This window comes from Triturus cristatus, chromosome 10 (genome assembly GCF_964204655.1).
Source record: "Triturus cristatus chromosome 10, aTriCri1.1, whole genome shotgun sequence".
NCBI lineage: Eukaryota > Metazoa > Chordata > Amphibia > Caudata > Salamandridae > Triturus > Triturus cristatus.
In genome coordinates, this window is record NC_140593.1 from 1,067,164,111 (window position 1) to 1,067,189,544 (window position 25,434).

General features: G+C 46.8%; 1 protein-coding gene across 2 annotated transcripts in view; it reads right to left on the reverse strand.

Moving 5' to 3' along the window:
- Positions 1-927: 927 nt before the first annotated feature.
- The window catches only part of BRAT1 (BRCA1 associated ATM activator 1), a 233,146-nt gene continuing 208,639 nt past the window's right edge, over positions 928-25,434 (reverse strand). For both annotated transcript variants that reach the window (XM_085629208.1, XM_085629210.1), the window contains exons 13-14: positions 7,663-7,832; positions 928-2,171 (exon numbers count right to left, since the gene is read on the reverse strand). In XM_085629208.1, the coding sequence (XP_085485334.1) occupies positions 1,449-2,171; positions 7,663-7,832 (893 nt within the window). In that variant the 3' untranslated portion in view covers positions 928-1,448. The remainder of the gene's footprint in view (positions 2,172-7,662; positions 7,833-25,434) is intronic.

Here is a 25,434-nt window from a genome sequence, read left to right on the forward strand (position 1 = left end):
ATGACTGACCTGTGCCACAGTTCGCTCATCAGTAACTTTTTGGTGAGTCTGCTGTCAGGAGAGGATTCCTCTGTTCTAAAGGTACTTGGCAACTGCAGGCAGCGCATTGAGCTAGCTTTATTCTAATCACATAATTGGCCTTTGCAAACGTTTGTCCCCATACACAGATGCCTAACTTTTCGTGTCCTTTTTAAAGTAAAACGACAGAGAAAGGATAATATGCAACGGAGACTACTTGTTCAAAGTTGCTGGATGAACAAAAGACACCCTTGGTGGCCATGCAAAGAGACATAAATTATCAATGCTTCCAGTATGTCAACAAGCCATAGTCCCATAAACACAACCACTTAGGCATCAAATGTAGTTCTCCCTACCTGAACCTTTGCATTGACATGGTTCACGTTTCTGTTAATGTACGTGAGAGCTCCCTGTTCTACCTCGAGATGTATTACATCACACATTGCTGAATTAGGGATAGTTTATGATGGCTTTACTTGTAAGGAGTGGCATCCATCATTTACTCAGAGACTCGTTTATTTACTTTATGGCTGTCGTCAGCCTCCAACAGTCAATTCAAGGATCCGATTTATATTTCTGAGAAACATATTTGGTCTTAGTTTCCTTCTTAAACCTTCGATTCAGAAACAAATAAACTGTTACTGACTTGCCCACTGTCAGGATTCGTGTAATCTACAATCCTTGCCATAGGACTTTAATTTAGTAAGGGGCTCTTCGTTCGCACCAGCGCTGCTGTTCCTAGTTCCAGCTTCAAGGAGTTAATTCTACAGCGCAGCCACTTTATGAAAATCTCCCCTGCAGCTTACAAGTCTGTGTCACTTTCTATCAATCGAGTCCTGCAACAGAATGAACATGACAATCGCTGGCAACGCGTTCAACAATAAGTAAGTCAAGAAATAGACACTCCAATATTATAAAAATGTGTTTTATTCATTGAACCACAAAGGATAAAAAATATTAGTACTCTACGCAGCTCGAGTTCACAACCCAAAATCTTTTTGGATTCAAATACAACCCATTCTAAAAGATACATTTCATAATTACTTTCTCAATGTAGATATGCTGCTAAATGAGATGTAGAAAAGGTGTTTTTGTAAAGACTAACGTTCAGAATCCGAAGGTAGCACATGCAACAACCAATGCTAATCACACTTCACTATAATGACCATATTCAATATACATAATGTTCCCAATTGATTTACCTATTTAACCACCTTGTGCAAGCCATCTTGCATACAGCAGCAGCGCTCCAGCACAGAAACAGCCGAAGGATAAATCACTGGTACTACATTGTAGCAGTCATTAAAGACGACAAAGCTCGGTGTCACAAAAAGTGGGACTGGAAGATGATGCTGTCATGTTATGCTTCTTGTACACAATCCCTGCAAAGACCAACATTAAAAAATGTTTTTTTTTAGCATTTTCCCATATTAGTAGCAGTCGATTCCATTTTCATCAAGGGTTCCAACAGTTGCTAAGATATCCTGCAGAAGAGACTGTGGGCTGTTTTCGATGTGGTCACTGCTTCGCTCCAAAGAGACTTGCAAAGCCTCCAGGTCTATTGTGCCCAAAGTGTCAAGCACCCAATCAGATTCTTGCGAAGAAATCTTTCTTGGTCCATCACCATGCTCCCACGTGCCTTTAGACTGATGCTTTTTCAGAATATCTTCTACCCAATCAGTTCCACCAATTTGTGTAGGCAAAGTTCCCTTGCTCTGGAGGTCTGATTTACAGTAATGCACTTTCAGGCATAAAAGGATATCACAGGACTTTTGAGCCACAGGCCTATCACAGTCACAGAGTGCTCTGAGCAAGAAAGGAAAAAGTTCTATTCGGCAGAACTTTTCAAGGGATTCTGTGAGAATTGAAGTCTTGGAAGTTAAGACCACTGCATAAGGACAGTCGGTCAAAGACAACTTTCCTAACGTTTGCTCTACAAATACTTCCGCCAGCACCAGCCCATTCACTTTCACTTCCCAGTCCAAATCGCAGTTTGTAGCGTGTAGCAGTCTAAACATCATTTGCTCTTCGTCCCACATCTTCTTCATGTGGCCCTGCCTGAGCCAATCTGTGAAGACCTTGACAACTGCCCTTCGTGGGAAAGCTTCCGTGTCAGTCAATAACATTTCCAAGAACTCCGATACAATATTAGCCTAGGAGAAGCAAATGGATGGGAAAGTAAAGGAGAAATATTAATAGGGTTAAAAAATATATTAGCTGTTGAGAAAAGATTATTAAAGTCCCAAGACTCATCCATTTCAGTTGGGCACTTGAGCATCACCTTATTTAAATCTCAAAAAGTCGCTCAGCAGCCACCTTTCCATCCAACCACGATGCTGACACACCTGTTACCCACAATAGGTCATCATTACACAGACAATGACTGTACACTAACCTGTATACTTACCTTTTTGCCTTGTGTCACTGAACCACAGTAAGGTTGTGTCTATGAGTATCTTCCACCATATATTCATTTGTGCTGACCTTTGTACACTTTACTCATCCTTTTAAGGAGTACCTATAAGGTATGTATCATAACTGCAAGAGATACTGTATCACAGAGATGTACAAATAATTTCACTAGTATCACATATTCTCCGCAATAGATTGTTTTTCTACAGTTTTGTGTATTTTATTTTGATTTCAGTCTGGCTTGTAACTACGTACCCAGTGGTTTGAGAGTGGACACATTTCACCACCAAATTAGGTACGATGACTTGTGAAGTAGAGTCAATACATTAAGTTGTGTTATCCACTAGATTACCTATAATGTTTGGAGCATGAATGGACACTATGCACTATTGGAGATGATTGGTCACTTGAGATTCATTATTTTGTAGTGAGCAAACAATGTACAACATTTATTGTACTTGATTTTCATTATTAATATTTACTCTTTTCAGACTAACTGTGGACACTGAATATACACGGGTCATCGCCAGTCTGGCCGTTCTATCTTGGTGCCCAGTATATTTTTAATTTATTGTCATAACGTAGAGCAGAGTGACTAATTTACCAGGTCCTGAAGAATGCCCCTGAAACCCGCTGGGATCCATCATTGGCAGAAACACGTTGACCATATACAGGAGTCTATCTGATTAAAACCTCAAGTCCTCTCCTTTTTAGGTCTCGCCTGAGCCAGCGCTTTGGCGCTGCTCTGGCGAGAGCTATAGAAAGCGAGATTTGGAAGTGCAAACAGGCCCCCAACTACAGTGCATGTGCGCCGGGCACGCGCACCATTTGTCTGCCTGCTGATCACTTTCGCGGCGGCTTTGATGTTCTCAGTGAGCCGCGCGGCCACTGAGAACATCAAAACAGCCGCGAAAGTGATCACCATTTGCCACCCCCTCCCTTATCCCACTTCCTGCTTGTGCTTCTGAGAGTTGAAGAAACTGCAGTAAGTGGAAGCTACAGAGAGTATTCAGGCACTGAGATCCGGGTTATTTATGTTTTCGCTGCTGCCTTCATGACTCCTGAGAGAGGGGGTTGAAAGGACAGTGCATAGTGCAAGGGGTAGCAGAGGCAAGCCATGGCTCACAGACGTTGGCAATGGTTAACAGTCGTCAAAGTCAAAGTCAAGCGTTTTCAGCTGAATGAGTGTTTTAGTCTTACCAGTAAGTTTCATTACTTTAAGCCTAGGTCTTCCTCTGTCCTGTCCTCCGTCTAGTTTCAGCCTTGGAAGCTGGGTGTCTCTGGGAATGGTTAAGTTCATTCTGGCTTTAAAAATTTGGCTGGACTGTGCCCAGGGTCCAACTTGGTGGTGATGTGATTATCACGCCGGACGTCGAATGCCTTTTGTTTAAAGCCTCCCTCCACTCCCCAGGGTGTGAGCTTCCCAGCGTGTGGTGTCTTTGCACTGACATGTGAAGTTGCCTCCCTCTGAAGAGTGCCTAGCTGACGTCAGCCTCACGAGGGAGGGTACAGAGAAGACTACAAAGGGCACCTTCACTTATGGTGCTGGTATGGCATTTTCTAATATTTAACCACGTGTGAGGAAGGGTACAGCTGTCTTGGTTTAATAGAACACTCAATGTAAATATTACCTTGGACTTACGGTCCCGAGAAGAACCTGCACACACTAATATTGGTGTTATCTAGGACTGGTGCTATGAAATGGATCGTCTTACTCCACAAAGTTCACCAGTGGCCTCGGAAAATAACAGCGCACAGGCCCAGAAGGCCGCAGAAAGGTTGCATCTTCACCCTGGGCCTCCTCGGCGTGGCGTGTCATAGTTCACAGCTCCTTACTATTCTGTGTGGATGTTGCATGTGCTGGTTAAGAGTTTCGTCTGAAGCCGAGTTTTCATATTTTATCCAATAAACGGTCCGCACATGCAAGTACATTCAGGTGGCCCTAGATTAGTGCTCACTAGAACAGGCTGCTATTTTTTCAGAGTTTTTTTTTCTTTGTAAGTATTTAAAAAGCGTTCCCTTATGCCAGGTAAACTTTCATATTTTCAGGAAAAAGCCAAAATGAAAATTTCGCAGATGCTAAAACGTAGGCTTGCCTCAAGGAGTAAAAGAATACGCATGATGGCTGAGTCACTGGGGACAATAGCAAACGGAGTTCTGCAACTTATAGTGGGATGCTTTTGCCATGCCTTCCATGCCTCCCAGCATCCAAGGAAATTAATTCTCCTGCAGTCCATGTCTACCTCTACACCTCTCTCTCTACACACCTCTCTCTCTCTCTACACACCTCTCTCTCTCTCTCTCTCTCTCTCTACACACCTCTCTCTCTCTACACACCTCTCTCTCTCTCTCTCTCTCTCTCTCTCTCTCTCTCTCTCTACACACCCCTCTCTCTCTCTCTCTACACACCCTCTCTCTCTACACCCCTCTCTCTCCACCTCTCTCTCTCTACACCCCTCTCTCTCTCTACACCTCTCTCTCTCTCTCCACACCTCTCTCTCCACACCTCTCTCTCTCCACACCTCTCTCTCTCCACACCTCTCTCTCTCCACACCTCTCTCTCTCTACACACCTCTCTCTCTCCACACCTCTCTCTCTCTACACACCTCTCTCTCTACACACCTCTCTCTCTCTCTCTCTATATATACACACCTCTCTCTCTCTCTCTACACACCCCTCTCTCTCTCTCTACACACCCTCTCTCTCTACACCCCTCTCTCTACACCTCTCTCTCTCTACACCCCTCTCTCTCTCTACACCCTCTCTCTCTCCACACCTCTCTCTCTCTCCACACCTCTCTCTCTCCACACCTCTCTCTCTCCACACCTCGCTCTCTCTCTACACACCCCTCTCTCTCTCTCTCTCTACCCACCTCTCTCTCCACCCCTCTCTCTCTCTCTCCACCCCTCTCTCTCTCCACCCCTCTCTCTCTCTACACCTCTCTCTCTCTCTCTCTCTCTCTCCACACCTCTCTCTCTCCACACCTCTCTCTCTCCACACCTCTCTCTCTCCACACCTCTCTCTCTCTCCACACCTCTCTCTCTCCACACCTCTCTCTCTCTCCACACCTCTCTCTCTCTCCACACCTCTCTCTCTCTCTCTCTCTCTCTCTCCACACCTCTCTCTCTCTCTCTCCACACCTCTCTCTCTCTCTCTCCACACCTCTCTCTCTCTCTCTCCACACCTCTTTCTCTCTCTCTCCACACCTCTCTCTCTCTCTCTCCACACCTCTCTCTCTCTCCACACCTCTCTCTCTCTCTCTCTCTCCACACCTCTCTCTCTCTCTCTCTCTCCACACCTCTCTCTCTGCACACCTCCCTCTCTCTCCACACCTCTCTCTCTCTCTCTCTCTCTCTCCACACCTCTCTCTCTCTCCACACCTCTCTCTCTCTCTCCACACCTCTCTCTCTCCACACCTCTCTCTCTCCACACCTCTCTCTGTCTACCTCTAAGTGGCAGCCGGAACCTGATCGCACTGCTTGTCCTTTACAAATAAATAAAAAGGATTGGCATAGACAATAGGTCTCGCCTTTGGTGCCTTATAAGTGTTTAACCATGCAACAGTTAATGTTGTTGCACAAAGGATATTGTGCTGCCTATCTAAATACTTATATGGTCCCAAAAGCGAGACCTATTGGCTATGCCTATTGGCTATGCCAATGCTTGTTAATACTATCTCAGTGGACCAATAAATAAAATTGATTCGGCCCCAGGAGATAGTTTTATCCAACACTCCATTTGCACTCTGCCCCCCACACACCCAATAAGATCACTCATCTAGAAAACACCTCAACTCCTCCCCGCAAGGGAGTTGTAGCCCACACCAAGGACCTTGAATTCCATGTGTCAGAACCCTTCGGGTAAGTGAGGGTTCTTGTCCTGTAAGGAAGTCTCCCCTGATAGCTCTCTCTCTCTCTCACACACACACACACACACACACACACACACACACACACACACACACACATACAATCGCCTATAGACTAGATAGATGTACTGTGCTTCATTTGTTTTCTAATTCTAGTTTATGACCAAAAGTACCTTTAGTGAGTTGCATGCAAGATAGGGAGCAGTACGTCATTGGCCGGGCTCCTCCCGCTAGATACTCTGTGTGGATATAATAATGGATTAATTTTAACCCCATCTACGCCTTGAAGCTTGAAGTATTTCTTACGCCAATGTTTTTTCTTCTAAGCCATTACTGATTACTCCAGACATGCCTGCTAGAATGTCTCAGTGTCTTCAGGTGTACAACTGCTCCAGGTGGAGAGCTCCCATTGGTGACCATATGGCACCGGGTCAGACGTCTAGATGCCTGTCTCTCCCTTTGTCATTCAATGAACACCAGAGGTCGCCAAAAGTCCAAGCATGGACTTTGTTATGAATCAATGAATGAATGATTGTTTTTTGAATATAACACGGCTACTAAAGGAGTATCCCGGTGCTAGGCAAAGAAGATCGGATGGGGAGCGGGATTTATAGCTTAAAAAGATAGGGTTTAAGAGATTTTCTAAAATGTGCCTCATCCGTTAGGGTTCTAAGTTGAAGCGGAAGCTGATTCCAAATCTTTGCAATATATACCAAAAGAACATTTGTTTTCAGTGCTTTTTGCCCTTTCCCCCAAAACAAAGTTGAATCTTCCACTACTTGGGTCGGCCAGTGTTGTCACTGTTGCAGGGATTCCAGAGGTCTGCCACCGCTGACTCAGATAGGTACATATGTGTTGTGCGACTCCTTCCTTCAAACTTCTGAGAGGCAAGATGGCTACACCACACTAATCATTTTGCAGCCCAGAAGCTGTCCCATCCACTTCTCCACAGGGTTAACTGTGCCATCTTCCTTATGCACATCCAAGCCGCCAAATTGAAAGTACAGATATATGATCAGGAGCACAACATTTGCAGCCATCAGGAGTCCCAGCCACCCATACTCCCGTTTTCCAAACTGTCAGTCTTCTAGAAAATACAAAAGTTAGCATGTCCTCGTGCAAGTGCATGCAATGTGAAGAATTACAACAACAGGCAGTTTTGCAAGGCCCCCAGGTTGCAGGCTACAAATACAAATGTTAGCCATAAATAACTTTTCCAGTTTACAGATAGGTCTGCTGTAGCTTGAAACCCTGCATGGGGGCAACTTTGATACAATGTTGTAAAACAGGCTGATAGATTTTTTTTCTATCTAACAATGGTCAAATTATTAATACCTCGCACTGAAATTGAATGATCCATTTACCTTTTCAGTGCTTTCATGCTCAGTTCTACTTAATTCAGAGTTGATGATGGAGAGCTGTCCAAGCGTGCTCACCGCACTTGCTCTCACATAGCTTATAGGATCTTTTAGGAGATCCCACACAAGTTCCTTCACCTCTTCAAGAAGCATAACCTGCTGGATTCTGTGATGTTCTGAAAAACAAAACGCAAACAAACATGAAAAATAGCCAAACTGTTTTGTTTTTCATGTAACATTTTTTGAAGGCTTGATATTGCAGTGCAAAAAATTAAGATACAACTTGGCCATCCAGTTAACCATAGTTATTTATCATAATTATAACAGAAAATGACTAGTCCGATTAAATAAAACATTTAATACATCTATCAACTGTAGGTAATTTACAACACTAACTTTATTATGATCATTGTATAATTATGCATTTTTACTGCATCAAATAGGTGTTAGGACGTGAAGTTAAATCCTGAAACATGGTATTATTTAAGCCTGGGTGGTGAACTTCGCTCCGCTCGCGGATTCTGCAGAGTTTTCCGCATTCCACGGAGTTCCGAAAAACTGTGCTCCGCACAGTAGAGTTTTTTTCCTTGCTCGCGTTCGTCAACGTAAAGTTGGCAAGCACGAGTGAGGAAAATCCACCTCTCAGCGAGATTTTTCCTCGTTCGTGATCGTCAACATCAAGTTGGCAAGCTCGAGTGTGGAAAATAACCCTCCCGGCGAGATTTCTCAACGCAGGGGGGGGGAAGGGGGGTGGGGGGTCAGGCTTCTCATTGCGAGTGGTCGCGTATGCTCACAACCGCTTTAATTGAGAAACAGACTGTTCGCATTGAGAAAGCTGCGGCTCAAGTAAAAATCTACTCGAGCGGCAGAAAGGAAAGCAGCGCCCGCTTGCGCTGTGCATGGTGCCGTTCGCGATGATTGCACAGTGCGGACAAGCATCCGGCACTGAAAATCACCGAAAAAGGCATTTTTCTATCGCATTCCGCCACTTGCGCAACTCCGCCCAGGGTTAGTAATATTTAGAAAGGTGAAAGCAGACTATACACAGTGAATTGAAGGAAAGTTAATCAGGCTTGGTTACAAGATGGGTACTCAATGTGGTGAGAATAAGTTGGCGTGTTCAGTGGCCAATAACGGAATTGTGGTTTTACATATACGTTTTCAAGAGTTTTAAAAACATTTTTATAAATGTACTTTTTCTATAATGCAGCCATTTTTTAAATGGATGTAAAAGGGTTTTTGGTGAAGGGATGAAAGAGCACAGTCTTGCATTACATTAGTTTATAGTATGAATAGCCAACAGTTTTACATATCATACATTCAGGATTGGAGTAAAAATATTGAACACAACATTAAATATGAGGACAATGTGTGATGAGTCAGGAGCCCAAATGTTATTTCTATAGGGCTCTTATTCTATATCTTGGTAGCCAATTCTGAAATGGTCTTAATATCGTTGTTAGTTTGGAGAAGGAAATTACTTGTTCTACAGAGATGCCAGTGCTTACCTAAAATTGTAACTTACTTCCTAGGTAATAAGGTGTGTTACGTTTCAATCCTCTAAAATGATGTCAGCAGCTCCAAGATTACTGCTAGCTTGGAAAGACCGCCATGTAATTAGGGTTGGTGTCATGTGTTCATATATTGAGGATAGCTTTTAAAGGCTGTTCTAATTGAAAGGCTGCCTGTGAACATCTATACTAAAGTTTAGTTGAGACACATCCAATTTTTCTACTACTTGTTTCAGATCTTAAGCTAGTATAAAAAAAAGTTGAATGATTTTTGTTGGTCATATGCAGTGTTTTCTCTGTTATACATGTATCTAACTTGTGTTTGAGTGTGATTTGCAGTGGCTTTCCACTGTGAACTGTTTTGGTGTACAGGCCAGCATTCAATTGTGTCGTGTGCTAGTCGTTTGTAATGGTACTACTTTGGTCTTACATGACAATAAGAAAGAAAAAAAGGTACTTACTTGTAACTGCAGCTCTCCAGTATTGATATCTTTCATAGATTCACATGCTTGAATCATTCCCTGTCGTAGTGGGAGTCCCATGGTGCCATAGTAAAGCAGTATGTATTAGTATCATAGGCTATAATGACAATTCAAAGTCATTTTCATAGCCTATTTATGTCCGTTTAAAAAAAAAAGGGCCAAACTTGAACTATAACTAATCAGGTGACAACACCCTCTAGAACACTCCCAGAAGAGGTGGAGTCCCTCAGATTTTTTTAGCACAAGTGGGAATAAATAATCCTGACCTATGAGGGGAGCCTATAAGGGGAGGAAGGTGGGTCACGTGTGAATCTATGAAAGATACCAATACTGGAGAAATGCTGTTACAGGTAAGTAACTTATTTTTTCTCCAGTATTGGATCTAGCATAGATTCACATGCTTGAATCAGACAAGCAAACAAGCCGATTTTGTAGATAAATATCTAGTAATAGAAGTAACCTTGAGGATGATGGGTAACAATCTAATCTAATCTAATCTAACCCTATAGATAGATAGATAGATAGATAGATAGATAGATAGATTACCTACTGGCGGTCACCAGTTGGTAGTTATAGTTAGCCCCATGTTTCCATAGGAAAAGCGTTTTTTTTCTTGCCTATATCTTTGGCACCATTTGAGGAATCTTCACGAACTTTTCCCCAAAAAGTGTGGCGGTGATTCTTGTTGCACATGGAAAGTTTTGGGGGTGTTCTGTCAAGTGGGGGCCGAGAAACAGGGGGGGGAGGGGTAATTGAGTTTTCCATGTTAATTCTCATAGGAGCTTTAGACATGACTACAGCCTGAACCGCTGGACGGAATCACACCAAATCTGGTACATTTTTGGTTTGCAGTTTATGCTTTCAGTTATTTGGTGTAAATCCATTCAGTAGTTGTTGAGAATTTTAAGGCAATCCAAATGTGTTTATCTGAGATCTGCAGAGCTCTGATTGACTGGCAACACTTCAACCAGGAAGTGTTGGCAACCATCTTGGAACTCTGCTTCAGCATAGTCCCAAAAAATGAAGTGAAAAAAAGGGGGAAAGGTAGGAATAACCCGACCCCCGGCAGGGCAAAAAGCACTTTTTAAAAAATAATTTGCTACAAAATTCACGAAATTTGTATAAAAATACAAAATAAACAATTGCAGGCTCCTGCACTTATTTTGAAAAGGGCTCCTGGGTGGGCCTGGTTCCTGGGGCATTTTCTAGAAAAAAGTAGAAAGGCACACAGGCCCCCCTCCTGAGGCTCTTTGAGCTCCGGAGACCACCACTGAGGTAAAAGCTCTAAACGCCTTCATGAATTGTTTGCCTATTCTAGTGGAACAGAGAGAGAGAAAAAGAGAGAGCGAGAGAATGTGCTTAGCGTCTGTACCTTAAAGATGTGGCTAGGTGAACCTTCACAGACGCATGTACCAATTCTGATCTAGCTAGCGACAGGAGGTAGGGCAAAATCTGTCCAGGTGATGCTTCCAATCGATGCAGGTTAAATTGCTGACACCATGAACAGAATCTCTTCCATTTTAATTTATATGTTTTGTTTGTAGCTTCTGCTGTTGCCTTGGATAAAATCTCCCGACAGTCCTAAGGGATATCTAATCATTGGAACTCGTTGAATTCAGGAGCCATGCATGCAAATGGAGAGAGGCTGGTTCTGAGTGTAGGATCTGGCTGTTGTTCCTAGTCAAGAGTGTTGGAATCGGGGGGCGTGGCTACGCGGCATAGCGTGATGGCCGCTGCTTAGAGTAGCTCTGTCCAAACTAACTCTCCCCCGTATATCCGATACACTCATCCGGTACCAGAGAGGGGAAATCGCATTCGGAAGGAGTACGGAAACGAATCCAGGAAGATCGGAGTAAAACAGTCTCTCACAGCCGGAGAGGCGAGCTCTGTAATTTGCGGCCTACATCGGGCGTCAGAGCCGGGACCTAAAGTGGCGGCAGAGGCTGTGTACGTGCTTACGCAACGTCGCGAGCTAGGACGCACAACAACCTGGATCGCACACCGGAAAGAGAAGTTCTGGGACATTCGGCGATCAGTATGGAGGCGGACCTGTCAGAGGGATCTCGGAGAAGCGAATAAGAACCGGAGAGGGTTCCCAACTGCCAGCGACCAACGTGTGTCCGAACGAGAGATTGTGTGGTGACGCAGTAACTTTGGTGAAGGCTGGCGGAGTAACAGGGACAGTGCCACAAGTGCAGCCCAACCGGTACCAGTCTGGCATACCAGCGGGGAGAGGGGCCCGCGGATCGCAGCTATGGCACCGGGAGAGGCAAGGTGACAATGCTGAGGCTGGGATGCGACTCCCTCCTCCAACAGCACCCAACAAAGCTCACGGCTGCTGAGAGGCCGGATTGCAGATCGAGGGAGACTAAAGTACCATTGAGTGGTTCGGACACGGTACTCTCGGAGATGCGAGACCACAATGCCCGAATACTGCACCGTGAGTAGCCACATTAATCTATCGAGAGGGGATGCACCTGCTGCCTAAGACTATTCACTAACCTAGAAGGCACACGCTCGAGGGGCAGAAACTCGATCTCTTCCCCCTTTTTGTACCCTCACCCCGCAACCTTTACATCATATTGCGCACCAGTAGGGTCGGAGAGGCAGGGAGGTCAAATCGCGGAGTTTTGGGACTACCGGGAAGCAAGTATAGAGAAGATCAAAACGACGGGGACGAGGGGCCACAAAACTTTTCAAACCAACAAACTGGACAGCTACGCCTTCCCTAAAGAATCCCTAAAAGACTCGCACGCCAGGGACAAATCCATAGGCGAACCAGGAAGGGGGGAGCCAGGAGCTGACATTAAAAGATTTCATGGCGGTGATAACAAGGGTCAAAACCTCGTTGGAGCATAAGATTGATTCAATCTCAATCGAAGTAAACCTCATTCGAGCGGATCTTACCAAAATCAATGAAAAGGTTAAGCAAGTTGAGATCACTGCAGCGAGCCTAGTGGACGATGTCACGCATATTCAAGGGGATATTCATGACCTACTACAAACCTCCTGCAAGCTTACAGAACACAAGCTGAAGGATTATGAAGGGCGCCTTCGGAGGAAAAATATACGCATGCTTGGAGTGCCGGAAAGGGCATAGGGGCAGTCACCAGACTTCTTTGTGGAGGATCTTATCCTGAAACATCTGCAGCCTAAAGGCCTCTGCAAATTCTTTGTCATAGAAAGGGCGCACGGGGTCCCCGGGGGTCGTCCGAAGCCGGAGGCTCCACCACGCCCAATACTAGCCAGGGTTCTGAATTTCAGAGACAGATGTGATCTTCCAGAACAGCCCCCCACTCCGCTACGACAACGCCAAAATCAACTTTTTTCCCCAGACTTCACACTGATGGTACAGAAGCAGTGGAGGACTTTTCTGATGGTTAGAAAGAAACTCAGAAAGAGGGGGCTCAGGTATGGGATGTTGTTCCTGGCACGACTTCGAGTAGAGGCTGAGGGAAGGGCCTGGTTTTTCGAACAACCGGAAGCGGCGGCCGATTGGCTCGAGTCAGGCGGTACAAGACTCTCACCACTGTGGTCATGGCGAAAGGTCGGACACCCAGCCAAAGTGGTGAGGGGGCTTGTGACATAGATGGATCCCCTCAACTGTACCAGGACAGGTACTTGGGACCTACAATTGCCAAGATCTGATGAGCGTCTTCGTTCAGTAACTAGAACCCAGACCAGTGGAATATGGCCCTTCTTGAGAAGTACTTTGCAGTGATTGAGGGGGGGGGGGGGGGGGGGGGGGGGGAGGGGACAAAGCGACGAAGTACTGCGCCCCTTATATTTCTTTTTTTAGTTCACTAGCCGGGCGACAGGCACGCTGCAAGTTCTAAATGGGCAGTTCTACACCCAGAGTGCAGGGAAGCAGGGAGGGGGTTGTTGGGTTCACAGTTGTTTACCGTTATAGTTTTAGCATTGACAGGACATGTGGGCAATGCTACAGAGGGTGTAATGACTCTTTCTAGACTCAATGAATACACAATGGAACAAAAGTGCTAAAATACGAAGCTTGAATGTCAACGGGCTTGGGGATAAGGTAAACGCAGTATCGTCCTGCAGTATATTAAACGGCAGGCCCCTGATATTGTCCTGCTACAGGAAACACATCTGGTGGGAAACTCCTGTAACGCTCTGCATAGATGAGGATACAAAATGGTGGCACAAGCGGGGTTCACGGCTAGCTCACAAGGCATTTGCATCATGATGAAAAACTCCTTTCCCCTTGCCGTGGGTTGACATGGGCAGACGACCGGGGTAGATATATAGGAATCACGGGTCAGTGGGAGGGACGCAACATCACACTCATGTCAGTATACGTACCGCCCGGCCTGCAGAACACCACATTTAAAGACCTGGGCACTATCTTACTCTCACTACCAGAAGGCCTCCTAGTGCTTGGAGGCGACTAACTCAGTGGCTTCGGGTGCGTTAGACCGTTAACCTCCACGCAACATCGGACTTTCTTCTCGAAGGCTACCTGACTTCCTTAAGGCTTTGGGACTAGCTAATGAGTGGAGGACACACAACCCAGAAAAAATCCAAACACACATTCCATTCCGGAGCCCACCACAGTCTCTACCGTATAGACTACATCCTAGTCCCCGCTTCGCAAGTCGCACACATTCACGAAATCAGACACTTAGCCAGGGGCGTCTCCGATCATTCCCCGGTGTGGGTGCATGTGGTCCTCAGCCAAGCCAGGGTGGGGAGGATTGCCCCCATTAGTCCGTGGTATCTCCAGGATCCCATAATCCGTAAAGACCTCATTAAAGCTATTGATAATTACTTCCAAGAAAACGAGGGGACAGTGGATTCCTCCTAGACCTTGTGGGAAGCCTTTAAGTCAGTAATTTGGGGATAAATCCTGTCCCTAATAGCTGGGATGAAGAAAGATAGACATAAAAAGCTCACAGAAGCAGAGGCAGAGATCTACCAGCTAGAGAGGGAACTGGAAATGCCTCAAACAAGATGATTACACGGCACTGGCAACGGAGAGGGCCAAAAGTTTGGGGAGGAAAAAGCTGGGTAAAATATACGAAATGGGTGATAAGGCGGGGAAACTAATCTCTTGGCTCGATAAAAAGGAGTGGGCAAGTAGACTGGTCCCGGAACTCCGGGGTGCGGAGAACATCTCCCTAATGACCCACAAGATATCGTTAACCAGTTCCCCAGCCACTTCAGTGCGGTGTACACGACCACTGCACTGTATACTGAGGATGACTCATGAGTTATGTGACATAGCGCTCCCCGTACTGTCCGAAGAAGACCGTGAATTTTTAGACCGCGATTTGACAACAGACGAAATAGCACCGGCCATTAGATCGCTGCACTCAGGGACGGCCCTTGGTCCCAATGGTATACCCATTGAATTGTACAAACTTAGCCCCGACAAATTAGCCCCATACTTAAAAGCCATGTTTGATGAAAGCAAGGAGCTGGGGATATTACCAATAGACCAAAGGGTGGCTACTTTGGTATTCATCCATAAAGAGGGTAAACCCAAGGCTGAGTGTGCCTCATACAGACCAATCTTGCTACTGAACGCGGAGCCCAAAATTCTAGACAAGCTCCTCGCCACTTGCTTAGTCAAAATAATTGGGGGTCTGGTGCACCCTGATCAGTCAGGCTTTATGCCGCACCGAAACACAGCGCTGAATTTACGCAGAGTGCATGGGGTGCTGGGAAGAGCAGCTACGATGCACAAACCAGCCATAATTGTATCTCTGGACGCGACCATGGCATTCAACACCGTTGAATGGCCATATTTGTAGGCAGTGCTTGTGAAATTGGCGTTTGGTCCAGGCTTCACTCAGTGGGTGTGCCTCGTTGTACTCCGAACCTCTGGCGCAAGTCGTGGTTAACAATAGAAAATTGTATACATTTGCACTGAGTCGCGGGACCCCTCTTCTATTTGCCCTAGCCTTGGAACCATTGGCCGCATGGATTTGAAGGGACCCAGTAGTGCGAGGTCTGCGTTGGTCCCCTGACTGGGAGGACCGAATTTCACTGTATGCAGATGACATACCATTATACCTGGCTTCTCTAAGAAAGTCCTTAGTGGCGGTCTTGGACATCCTGGCAATCTTTGGCAGATTCTCTGGGTTCTTCATCAACTGAACAAAGGCCCTCCTGTATGTCCTTAAGGGCGAGCCTCCCTCTCCACCGAGAAACTGCCCAATTCAAATTAGCTCAGTGGGCTTCAAATATCTGGGAATTTTTATCTCCTTGGATCAAACACTCCGATTCAATCGCAACCTTCTCCCCCCGTTACAGAGTCTTCAACGTGATATAACCAGTTCGAAAACGCTTCCTCTTTCGCTACTGGGCAATGCGGCTCTCTTTAAAATGATGTCGCTAACCCGTCTGTTGTATGCCTTGCAGAACTCACTAAACCCTGTCCCAATGACATATTTCAAAGATATTGAGAGCCTGCAGAGGGAATTGTTGTGGGACGGTAAGCCTCGCATTGCATTGAACAAGCTCACACTGAGCTGGTATGATGGAGGAATTGGCCTCCCAGATATCAAAATATATTACTGGGCAACGCACCTTGCGGCCATCAATCAAGGCACCTATGGTCGGCCCGATGATCCAGGGTATACTATGGACAGGTGGCTCCTCCCGGGAGGGAATTATAACAGAGCGCTCTACTCAATACCTAACCGGTATCCACTGACGGGTCCAACTAAACACTCAGTCCACATCTGGCATGCCGCCACTAAAATCTTGGGATGGGGGCAGAAACTTAAGTTGGCTCCGAAAAGCTGGGTAATCTATGGAGATCGAAGGGAATTGATAGGTGGGAACTCATTGGTATCTCACAAATCAGGGACATGTCGGCGAAGGGCAAAGTGAAGACGTTCGCCTCTCTGCAGCAACAACATGAGCCAGCTGACTCAGAGCGCTTTCGATACATGCAGGTCCACCACGCACTGCAGACACACCTCCCTAAGGGCTCTATCCCCCCCCCCCCCCTTGAATCCTCCCCGCTGGAAGATAGATTGCTGGATGGTCACCTGCCTGAAAAGGCCATTTCATTAACCTATAAGAAATTGATTAATAACATGGCAAATCCCCTCCAACCACTACGAGAGAAATGGGTAAGGGATGGCATCGAACTGGACGATGAAGAATGGCAAGAGGCGATATCTTCCCCAAGAGTGGTGGCGATCCCAGCTAGACTCAGGCTAGTGCAGCTCAAGATACTACACAGGGTGTTTATTACAGGGCCTCGTCTGGTACAAATGGGCAAAGCTGAGGGAGGGGGGTGTAGGCGAAGGCGCGGCCATGAAGGCACACTCTTGCACATAATATGGGAATGCGAACACATACAATCCTATTGCCGACAAATACACAGCATATTAAGCGATGTACTCACAGTGGTCCTCCGTCCAGAGGCACGTAGATGCCTCTTGAATGTATGGGAGCCTACTGATCTGAACAGTTATCAAACGCAGTGGGTCAGTTGGCAAAGAGAAATATTGCACAACTACGGGGAGCAGCACAACCACCCTCAGTGGAGGACTGGGAAAAAGATCTTGACTAGTGCATGTATACGGAAAAGACTGTCTACACGGCCCGAGGTTACCCAAAAAAATGGTCCCGAATCTGGGGTCCGTGGAACTCCTACCGAGGGGATATCTGCATCCCACCCCGTAGCATTGATCAGGAGGACCCCCCTACCCCGTGACTTGTCCTAGCAGTGTAATGTTGTGCAGAATTGTTTACTTGCTGTTTCCATTAATGTGATGATGTACTGTGTCCTCTGTACTGTTTATCCTAAGTTGATGAATGTTAATTAAAAAAAATAACAATTAAATTAAAAAAAGAACGTTGGAATCGTTGGTAGGCGGATTTGATTGGACTCCAACAGCAGGAGCTCCGTAAACCAAAGCTGCCTGGGTCATTTGTGAGCGATTAGAATGAGGTTACAGTGCTCCATTTTCATTTTGTTGAGAATCCTCAAGAAGGGAAGGGAAGGGGGAAAGCGCATGCATAAATCCCAGACCATCTCATTTAAAGGGCATTCCCCCACGACCCTGGGAGCAGATTATCGACTGGCGCAGAACAGGCATTTGGCGTTCTTGTCTGTCGCGAAGATATACAATGCAGGTTTTCCCCACTGTAAGAATAATTTTTCCAGCTTCAACTGATCCAGTTCCCACTTGTGGTAACTGTCTCTGGTTCTGCAGAGTGTGTCTGCTAAAGTGTTGTTCACTCCTGACACATTCTCAGCTTTCAGAGATATTTTGCGGGCTCTGAGCCCGTTCCAAAGGTCTTGGGCTTCCTGAGATAGACATAGTGACCTTGTACCCCTTTTCCTTGTTGATGTAATACAATCTGGTCATTTGGTCTGTACAGATCAGCACGGAATCTCATGCTATTTGTGGAAGAAAAGTTTGTAGGTTGAGACATATTGCTTTCAGTTCCAGATGATTGATATGAAAACAAGTTACTTACCTGTAACTACAGTTATCCAGTATTGGTATCTTTCATAGATTCACATGCCTGAATCATTCCCCGTCGCCGAGGCGGGAGTCCCACGGTAAATACAAAAGTAGTGCCAAAAATAATAGTAGTAGTAGGCCCCAAAGAAAAGGCCTAAGGCCTAGATCTTAGCAGCCCATCTACATCATTATACCAAAAGAACCAAACAATTGGTACCAACCAATCAGCACCCTCTAGAACACTCTCCGCAGAGCCAGTTCTCCACAGATTTTCCTTAGCACAAGTGGGAAGTAAGTGCCCCAAAACATAGAGAACTGACTCTACGGGGAGGAGGGTGGGTGCATGTGAATCTATGAAAGATACCAATACTGTATAACTGTAGTTACAGGTAAGTAACTTGTTTTCTTATCCAGTATTGGGGTATCTTTCATAGATTCACATGCCTGAATCAGAATAGCAAGCAGTATACCAAGTATACAGTTGTTTGCGGATGGTGGGAGACTAGTGCTGATACACTCCCAATTGCATCCACAACTTGTTAACAAAAGGCATAATAAAGCAAACCTTATAATTCAAAAACATGTAACATATGCAGGGAAATGAAACATGCATTGCAACAACATTCTATGTCAGACATGTCATATCGCAGAAATGTCATGGTCATGAAAAAATGCAAGACACAGCATTTGAAAGACAGAAAAGGTACCTGAAACTGACCTCAAAGAAAAAGATGGCGTAGGACAGCTTGTCCGACTGCTGCATCGTCTTGATGCGTAGATTGAAGGCAGTAATGTCTCGTGAACGTGTGGACATTGTTCCATGTCGCAGCACGACAGATATTTTGAAGAGTCACCCCAGCAAACCACGCTGTAGACGCTGCTTCTGCTCTTGTGGAGTGGGCCTTGGCTTTCCTTAGCAATGGCCTGTGAGCTTTGTCATGGCAGAAATGGATTGTAGATGCTATCCATCTGGCAATTGTGGTTTTTGTGACTGCAGTTCCCAGAGTAGTTTGGCCGTAAGCCACGAACAACTGGTCCGATTTTCTAATGCTCTTTGTTTTTTGAAGGTAGAATTTTAAACATCTTTTAATATCAACAAAACGTAAGGCTTTTTCCGCTGGTTTAGATGGATTTGGAAAGAAAGTCCTTAAGTTTACAGGTTCATTGAGGTGAAACTGTGACGGTACTTTAGGTATGAATGCAGGATTAGTTTGGAGGGTCACGTAGTCCTGAGTGAAGTGTAGAAAAGGTTCCTTTATAGTGAAGGCCTGAATCTCACTCACTCTTCTAGCGGACGTTCGAACCAGAAGTAAGGCAACCTTCCAGGTGAGGAATTTGAGTTCAGCCTTGTGGATAGGCTCAAATGGGTGTTTTATTAGTTGCATTGAGACAGTGTTGAGTTCCCACTCCGGTGGAGGAAGCCTTATCGGAGGAAACGCTCGGAAAAGTCCTTTCATGAATTGTTTGATCAAAGAGGATGAACATAGAGAAGGAAGTTGAGCACCCTTTCTGAATCTGGAAAGTGCTGCTAAATGGACTTTGACTGATGAGAAGGTGAGCCCAGACCTTGCCAGATGTAACAAATAAGGAAGGATCTGTTCCGCAGGAGCTTCCACCGCGTGAACATTGTTAGCTTCGCACCAACAGCAAAATCGCTTCCAATTTAGACGGTAAGTCTTAATTGTGCTGTGAGCCCGAGTTTTCATCCAGGGGATACTCATCAATAGTCATAATCTATGAATAATCCCCGCCCATATGCGGGATCCCGGAGCATATAGAAAATACATATATATGCATATGTGTGAACATATACATGCAGCCTAAAATGTTTCAAACATGGCAAAAATGCTGAAATTACATAGGTTTGCATTGTAGTACCCCTAACCCAAACGGAAAAAAGGAAGCACTAAACCAATTGTCTTCAACGATGCTTTATTGCCATAAAGCAAACTTGTAATTGCAGGCATTTGCCTGTAGGCTGCAGCAGAGTACTAAGAAACAAAGAAAACTGACACCTTGCCTTTAAGGCATTAGAGTAGGGGACCATGCCTTTAAAACTTGTAGGAGACTCCCTGCTCCCATGATGCACCACAGGTGACAGTTAGGTCAGTTCTTTTTTCCGGCTCCTTCTATGAGGATCCTGGAGCTTGAGCTCTTCAAGTTTTTTGACTGAAAGTGATTTTCTTCAGAATTTTTCAGAAAACTCAACATTTTCTGCCTCCTTAAGACTTATTCTGCTGTTTTTTTTGGTTTTCAACTAATTTTTTCCAGTCAGAATGCCTGCCTTATTCAGTAAATGCCCTTCCTGTGGCAATAAGATGGCACTGGCAGACCCACACTCTGTGTAATGTGCGTCTCCCATCCTCACACAATCCTGACCAGTGCCCCCGCCTGGTCAGGATTGTGAAATTTTCCAGGCGGACTCTGCGTGACAGAGAGCGCATAAAGCTTCATGCACAGCTGGAGAAGGAAAGAAGCCGTCATGGAGGCGACCATGGAGCCTTCAAACCACCTTCTTCAGCCAAACAACACCGAAAACGGCGACATACCACCTCTCCTGAGTCCAGGAAGAAGAAGGTTGCAGGAGATTTGCCGTCGACGTCGCCTTCGAAAAGACCCAGACATTCTTCGGCGTCAAGAGACAAATCACCATCTCGACGTCGAGATTCTCCGCCGCATGCAAGTAAGTCGGCGTCGAGGCACAGCACTTTGGGCTCGAAGTCTGTTGGTCCTATGAGACCTGGAAAGTCTCCGTGGATGTCGAGGCTTCCGTCGACGTCGAGACACTCTCCGCCATCCTCGAGGGGGTCGGCGTTGAGGGTTACGATGGCGAACAACTCGCCGCAAGTGGGCTTGTCGACGTCGAGAGCTTCGTCGAAGTCCCATCACTCGGCGTCAAGAAGATCGTCGTCGAGATCGCCAGGCCAACGGCGAAGGTCGACGTCGAGGTCTCCGCATCGCCGTAGGCGATCGACGTCAAGACCACTGTCGAGAGCGGAACGGCGTTCCCAGAGTCGATCGACGCCGATGGTTACGCAGACTTAATCGACGTCGAGGCGTTCGACGTCAAGGGATAAAACTGCAGCGGCCACAGAGGAGACCCGGCGTAAAGTGATGTCCAGGTCCAGATCGTCATCTGGGAACCAGTCATCATCCCCAGGACTGCATATCGTGCAAATTTCTCCGGACAAATCTACTAAAGCTGCAGAAAAGTATGGTCTCTCGCCTCGCTGGCTGGAAGATGTGGGTACAGGTGACTGCAGAAGTCCGGGCTCGGACTACTCTTGCACTTATTCACCCTCTAGGCTCTCCCCACGGAGAAGCAAGTCTCCTTCCAGTAGACCAAGGTCGCCTTCCACATGCCGATCACGGTCCAGAGATCGTCCGTCTCCTCCCAGAAGACCAAGATCACCTTCTACACACCGATCGAGGTCCAGGGTTCATCGCAGCTCTCATCGCGATCGTCCCCACAAGAGGCGACGCACAAGATCTCCCACATGGTCTTCCTCCACGAGGTCTTTAGTCCGGGACTATTCTCCGACTTTTTCCTCGACACTTCCATCGCGGGTGTCTCCCATTGATGACATCGCTACTTTCTCCGATGTCCTGGGTAGGGGTGCTCAGAAACTGAACATCACGATGCACACCCCTGTGGTTGCCACATCGATAATCTTTGACACTTTACACCCTCGCACAGCTCCCAGACCACTGCTTCCTTTGGTGCCACGACTCTTGGAACCAGCTATGGCCACATTTCTCACTCCTGCTACAGTGGGCTCTGTATTTTCCAGGATCGCCAAAAAGTAGAAGGCCCCAGCCGAGGATCCCTTATTCCTCATAGCTCTTCCACCAGCGGACTTAGTCATTGTGGCAGCTGCCTTGAGGTCTCACTCAGCGTCTGTATCATCTTCTGTCCCCCCAGAGAAGGACAGTAAGCAGATGGACTCCTATGGCAGGAAAATGTGCAATACATCGGCTTGTTACATGAAAGTTGCAAGTGCCTCAGCCCTCCTCGGGGAATATGACCGATCTCCTTGGGACTCCCACTCAAGGTTCACTGAAAATCTCCCTAAAGAAGATCGGCAGGACTTCAATGAAATTCTTCTTGAAGGTGGACTGGTAGCCAATCAAATCATAAGTGCGGCAGCGGATGCTTCAGATCTCGCCGCTCATGGTTACTCTCATGGCGTCTGTTCTCGGCGCTCAGCCTGGCTGCGACTAACTGGACTTAAGCCTGATGCGCAGAAGAAGATTTTAAACCTACCGTTCAACGGCTCTTCCTTGTTCGGGGCTCACGCCGATGACGAAATGAATAAAATGAAGACAGAACTGGATACTGTCAAGGCTGTTGGGCTGGAAAAGCGCAAAGAATATCGGAAGCGCTTTCGTCAGGGCGACAAACGTCCCTTTCAGCAGAGGGTTCAAACCCCTCAATGGTCCTCCCAGAACCAGCAGAGGCCCCAATTCCAGCAGAGGGGTCGTAGCAGAGGAAGAGGGAACACCGAGCAGCAGATGTCCACCACGAAACAGCCTCCCAAACAGTGATGCTTTACTTCCTCTGCGCCTGTTCGCCACTCCGGTAGGAGGGAGTATCGTTTTTCACCGGGAAGAGTGGGAAAACATAACAGGAGACAAATGGGTGCTGAGTATTGTGCAGTATGGTTACTTGCTAAGGTTCAAGTCTCCCCCTCCACAAGTGCCCCCGCAATTGAAGCACCTTCCTCAACTTCAAAATCGGCTTTTACAGGACGAAGTATCTATTCTCCTCTCCAAGAGGGCCATAGAGGAAGTCCCACCTCTCCAAAGAAACCAGGGGGTATACTCCCGCTACTTTCTAGTTCATAAGCGAGGAGTAACCAAAGAGCACAGACCTATCCTCGACCTGCGCCTGCTGAACAGGTTTATCAGAAAGGAAAAATTCTGAATGCTAGCCCTGCATCAAATCTTTCCGCACCTTCACCAGGGAGACTGGATGTGTGCCATCAACCTGCAGGACGCCTACTTCCACATTCTGTCTCAGTGAAACATCGCAAATTCCTCAGGTTTCAGGTCTCTCGTCACCACTACCAGTATCGAGTGCTTCCGTTCGGCCTCAAATCCGCCCCACGGACATTCTCCAAGTGCATGGCGGTGATGGATGCCTTCCTCCGCAGGCGGAAGATCTTAGTCTATCCTTATCTAGACGACTGGCTCCTAAAAAGTTCCACACCTGTGCTACTCCAGAGCCATCTCTCATACTGCCTCAACCTGCTGCATTCCTTGGGGTTGCAAGTCAACTACAAAAAGTCGGTCCTCAACCCCACTCAACGGATACACTATCTGGGTGCCTCCCTGGACTCCACAGTGGCAAGCGTGTGTCCTTCGGAGGAGAGGTTATCATCAATGCTTCTCAAGTGCCAAACCCTTCTCGACACTGCACTTCCCACAGCCAGGCAAGTGTCTTCACTACTGGGATCGATGGCCTCGTGCATCTACATTGTACCCAATGCACGTCTTCACATGCGGCCTTTACAACAGGCGCTCGAGGATCAATGGTCTCAGAGGTCAGGTCGCTGGGAAGATCGTATCTCTCTCCACCAAGCTGCCAGGGACTCCATCAAATGGTAGATGAAGCGTTCTCACCTGCTGCAAGGAGTCCTTTTTCATCAGGTGCCTCCAACACAGACAGTGGTCACAGATGCCTCAATGCAAGGCTTCAGGTACAAGGTCTCTGGTCCGAGTCAGAAAGAAGTTATCACATCAGCTTCTTGGAACTACGAGCGGTCCATCTGGCGCTCAAATCATTGTACCCTTCTCTTCAATCCAGCCACATCCAGATTCAGACAGACAATACAACAACTATGTTCTATCTGAACAAGCAAGGAGGAACCAGGTCTCTGGAAGCCCAATCCATTTGGCATTGGCTACTGGCGAGAGGCCTCTCAATCATCGCAGTCCACCTGCCAGGAACCCTGAACGTGCAGGCAGACGGCCTCAGCAGAGACTTCGTAGAAGCGCACGACTGGGTGCTCAACAAAGATGTCGCTCAGGAGGTTTTCCGGCAATGGGGAGTGCCGGACATCGATCTGTTCGCAGACGCGGCAAACAAGAAATGCCCCGTCTTCGCCTCCAGGTTCCCCAAGCAGGGATCACGAGGGAATGCACTTTTGATCAGCTGGTCGCAGACATTGCTGTACGCTTTTCCTCCTCTCCCTCTAATCCCGGCGGTCATACAGAAACTCTACAGGACCAATACCAGAATGATCCGGATAGCACCGGAGTGGCCACGCCAGTGTTGGTACCCGGATCTCCTTCAACTGTCAGAGGTTCCACACCGGAGGCTGCCTTGCCCCCCGGACTTATTGACCAAGAACGAGGGGAGAGTGTTCCATCCCAACCTTTCCTCCCTCCGGTTGACTGCATGGCTCCTGAAGTCATCCAGTACGGACATCTAGACCTTTCGGCTGACTGTATGGACATTCTTCGAGAAGCAAAGAGGCCCTCCACTAGAAAGACTTATGCCTTCAAGTGGAAGAGATTTTACCTTTGGTGTAAGGACAACTCTCTTGATCCGACTCAAGGTCAAGAACAAGTGATTCTTCCATACTTACTGCACTTGGCAAGGTCTGGCTTAAAGTACTCCTCCATCAGGGTCCACTTAGCTGCTATCACAGCTTATAGAAAGTCCCCTACCCAGACCTCATTCTTTCAACTGCCTGTGGTCAAAGATTTCCTAGAGGTGCTTAAGAAAGTGTTTCCACCAGTGAGGTCCCTTTCGCCTCCCTGGGAACCTAATATTGTTCTCACCAAATTGATGGGTGCTCCTTTTGAGCCTATCCATAAGGCATCTTTGCAGCATTTGACCTGGAAGGCTGCTTTCTTAGTAGCCATCACTTCAGCCCGCAGGGTAAGTGATATTCAGGCCCTGTGCTGCAAGGAGCCTTACAATGTTTTCCACGCCAATAGAGTGGTGCTGCGGACTCATCCGAGTTTCCTGCCCAAGGTGGTCTCGGATTTTCACATCAACCAGGTTATCACGTTGCCCACTTTCTTTCCTCAACCAACCACTCCCCCGGAGAGAGCCTTACATTCTCTAGACCTCCGGAGGGTATTGAAGTTTTACCTTGATAAAACCCTTTCACTTAGAAAGTCTGACCGGCTCTTTGTCAATTATGGTGTAACAAATACCGGGCAGGCTGCTTCCAAAAGATCTATTTCTAGATGGATCGTTTCCTGTATAGCCTTGGCTTACCAACTAGCCAACAAGGTTCTGCAGGGCAGACCACGAGCACACTCTACCAGAGGGAAAGCTTCTACTATATCTCTCCTTCGCAACGTTCCTATATCTGAGATTTG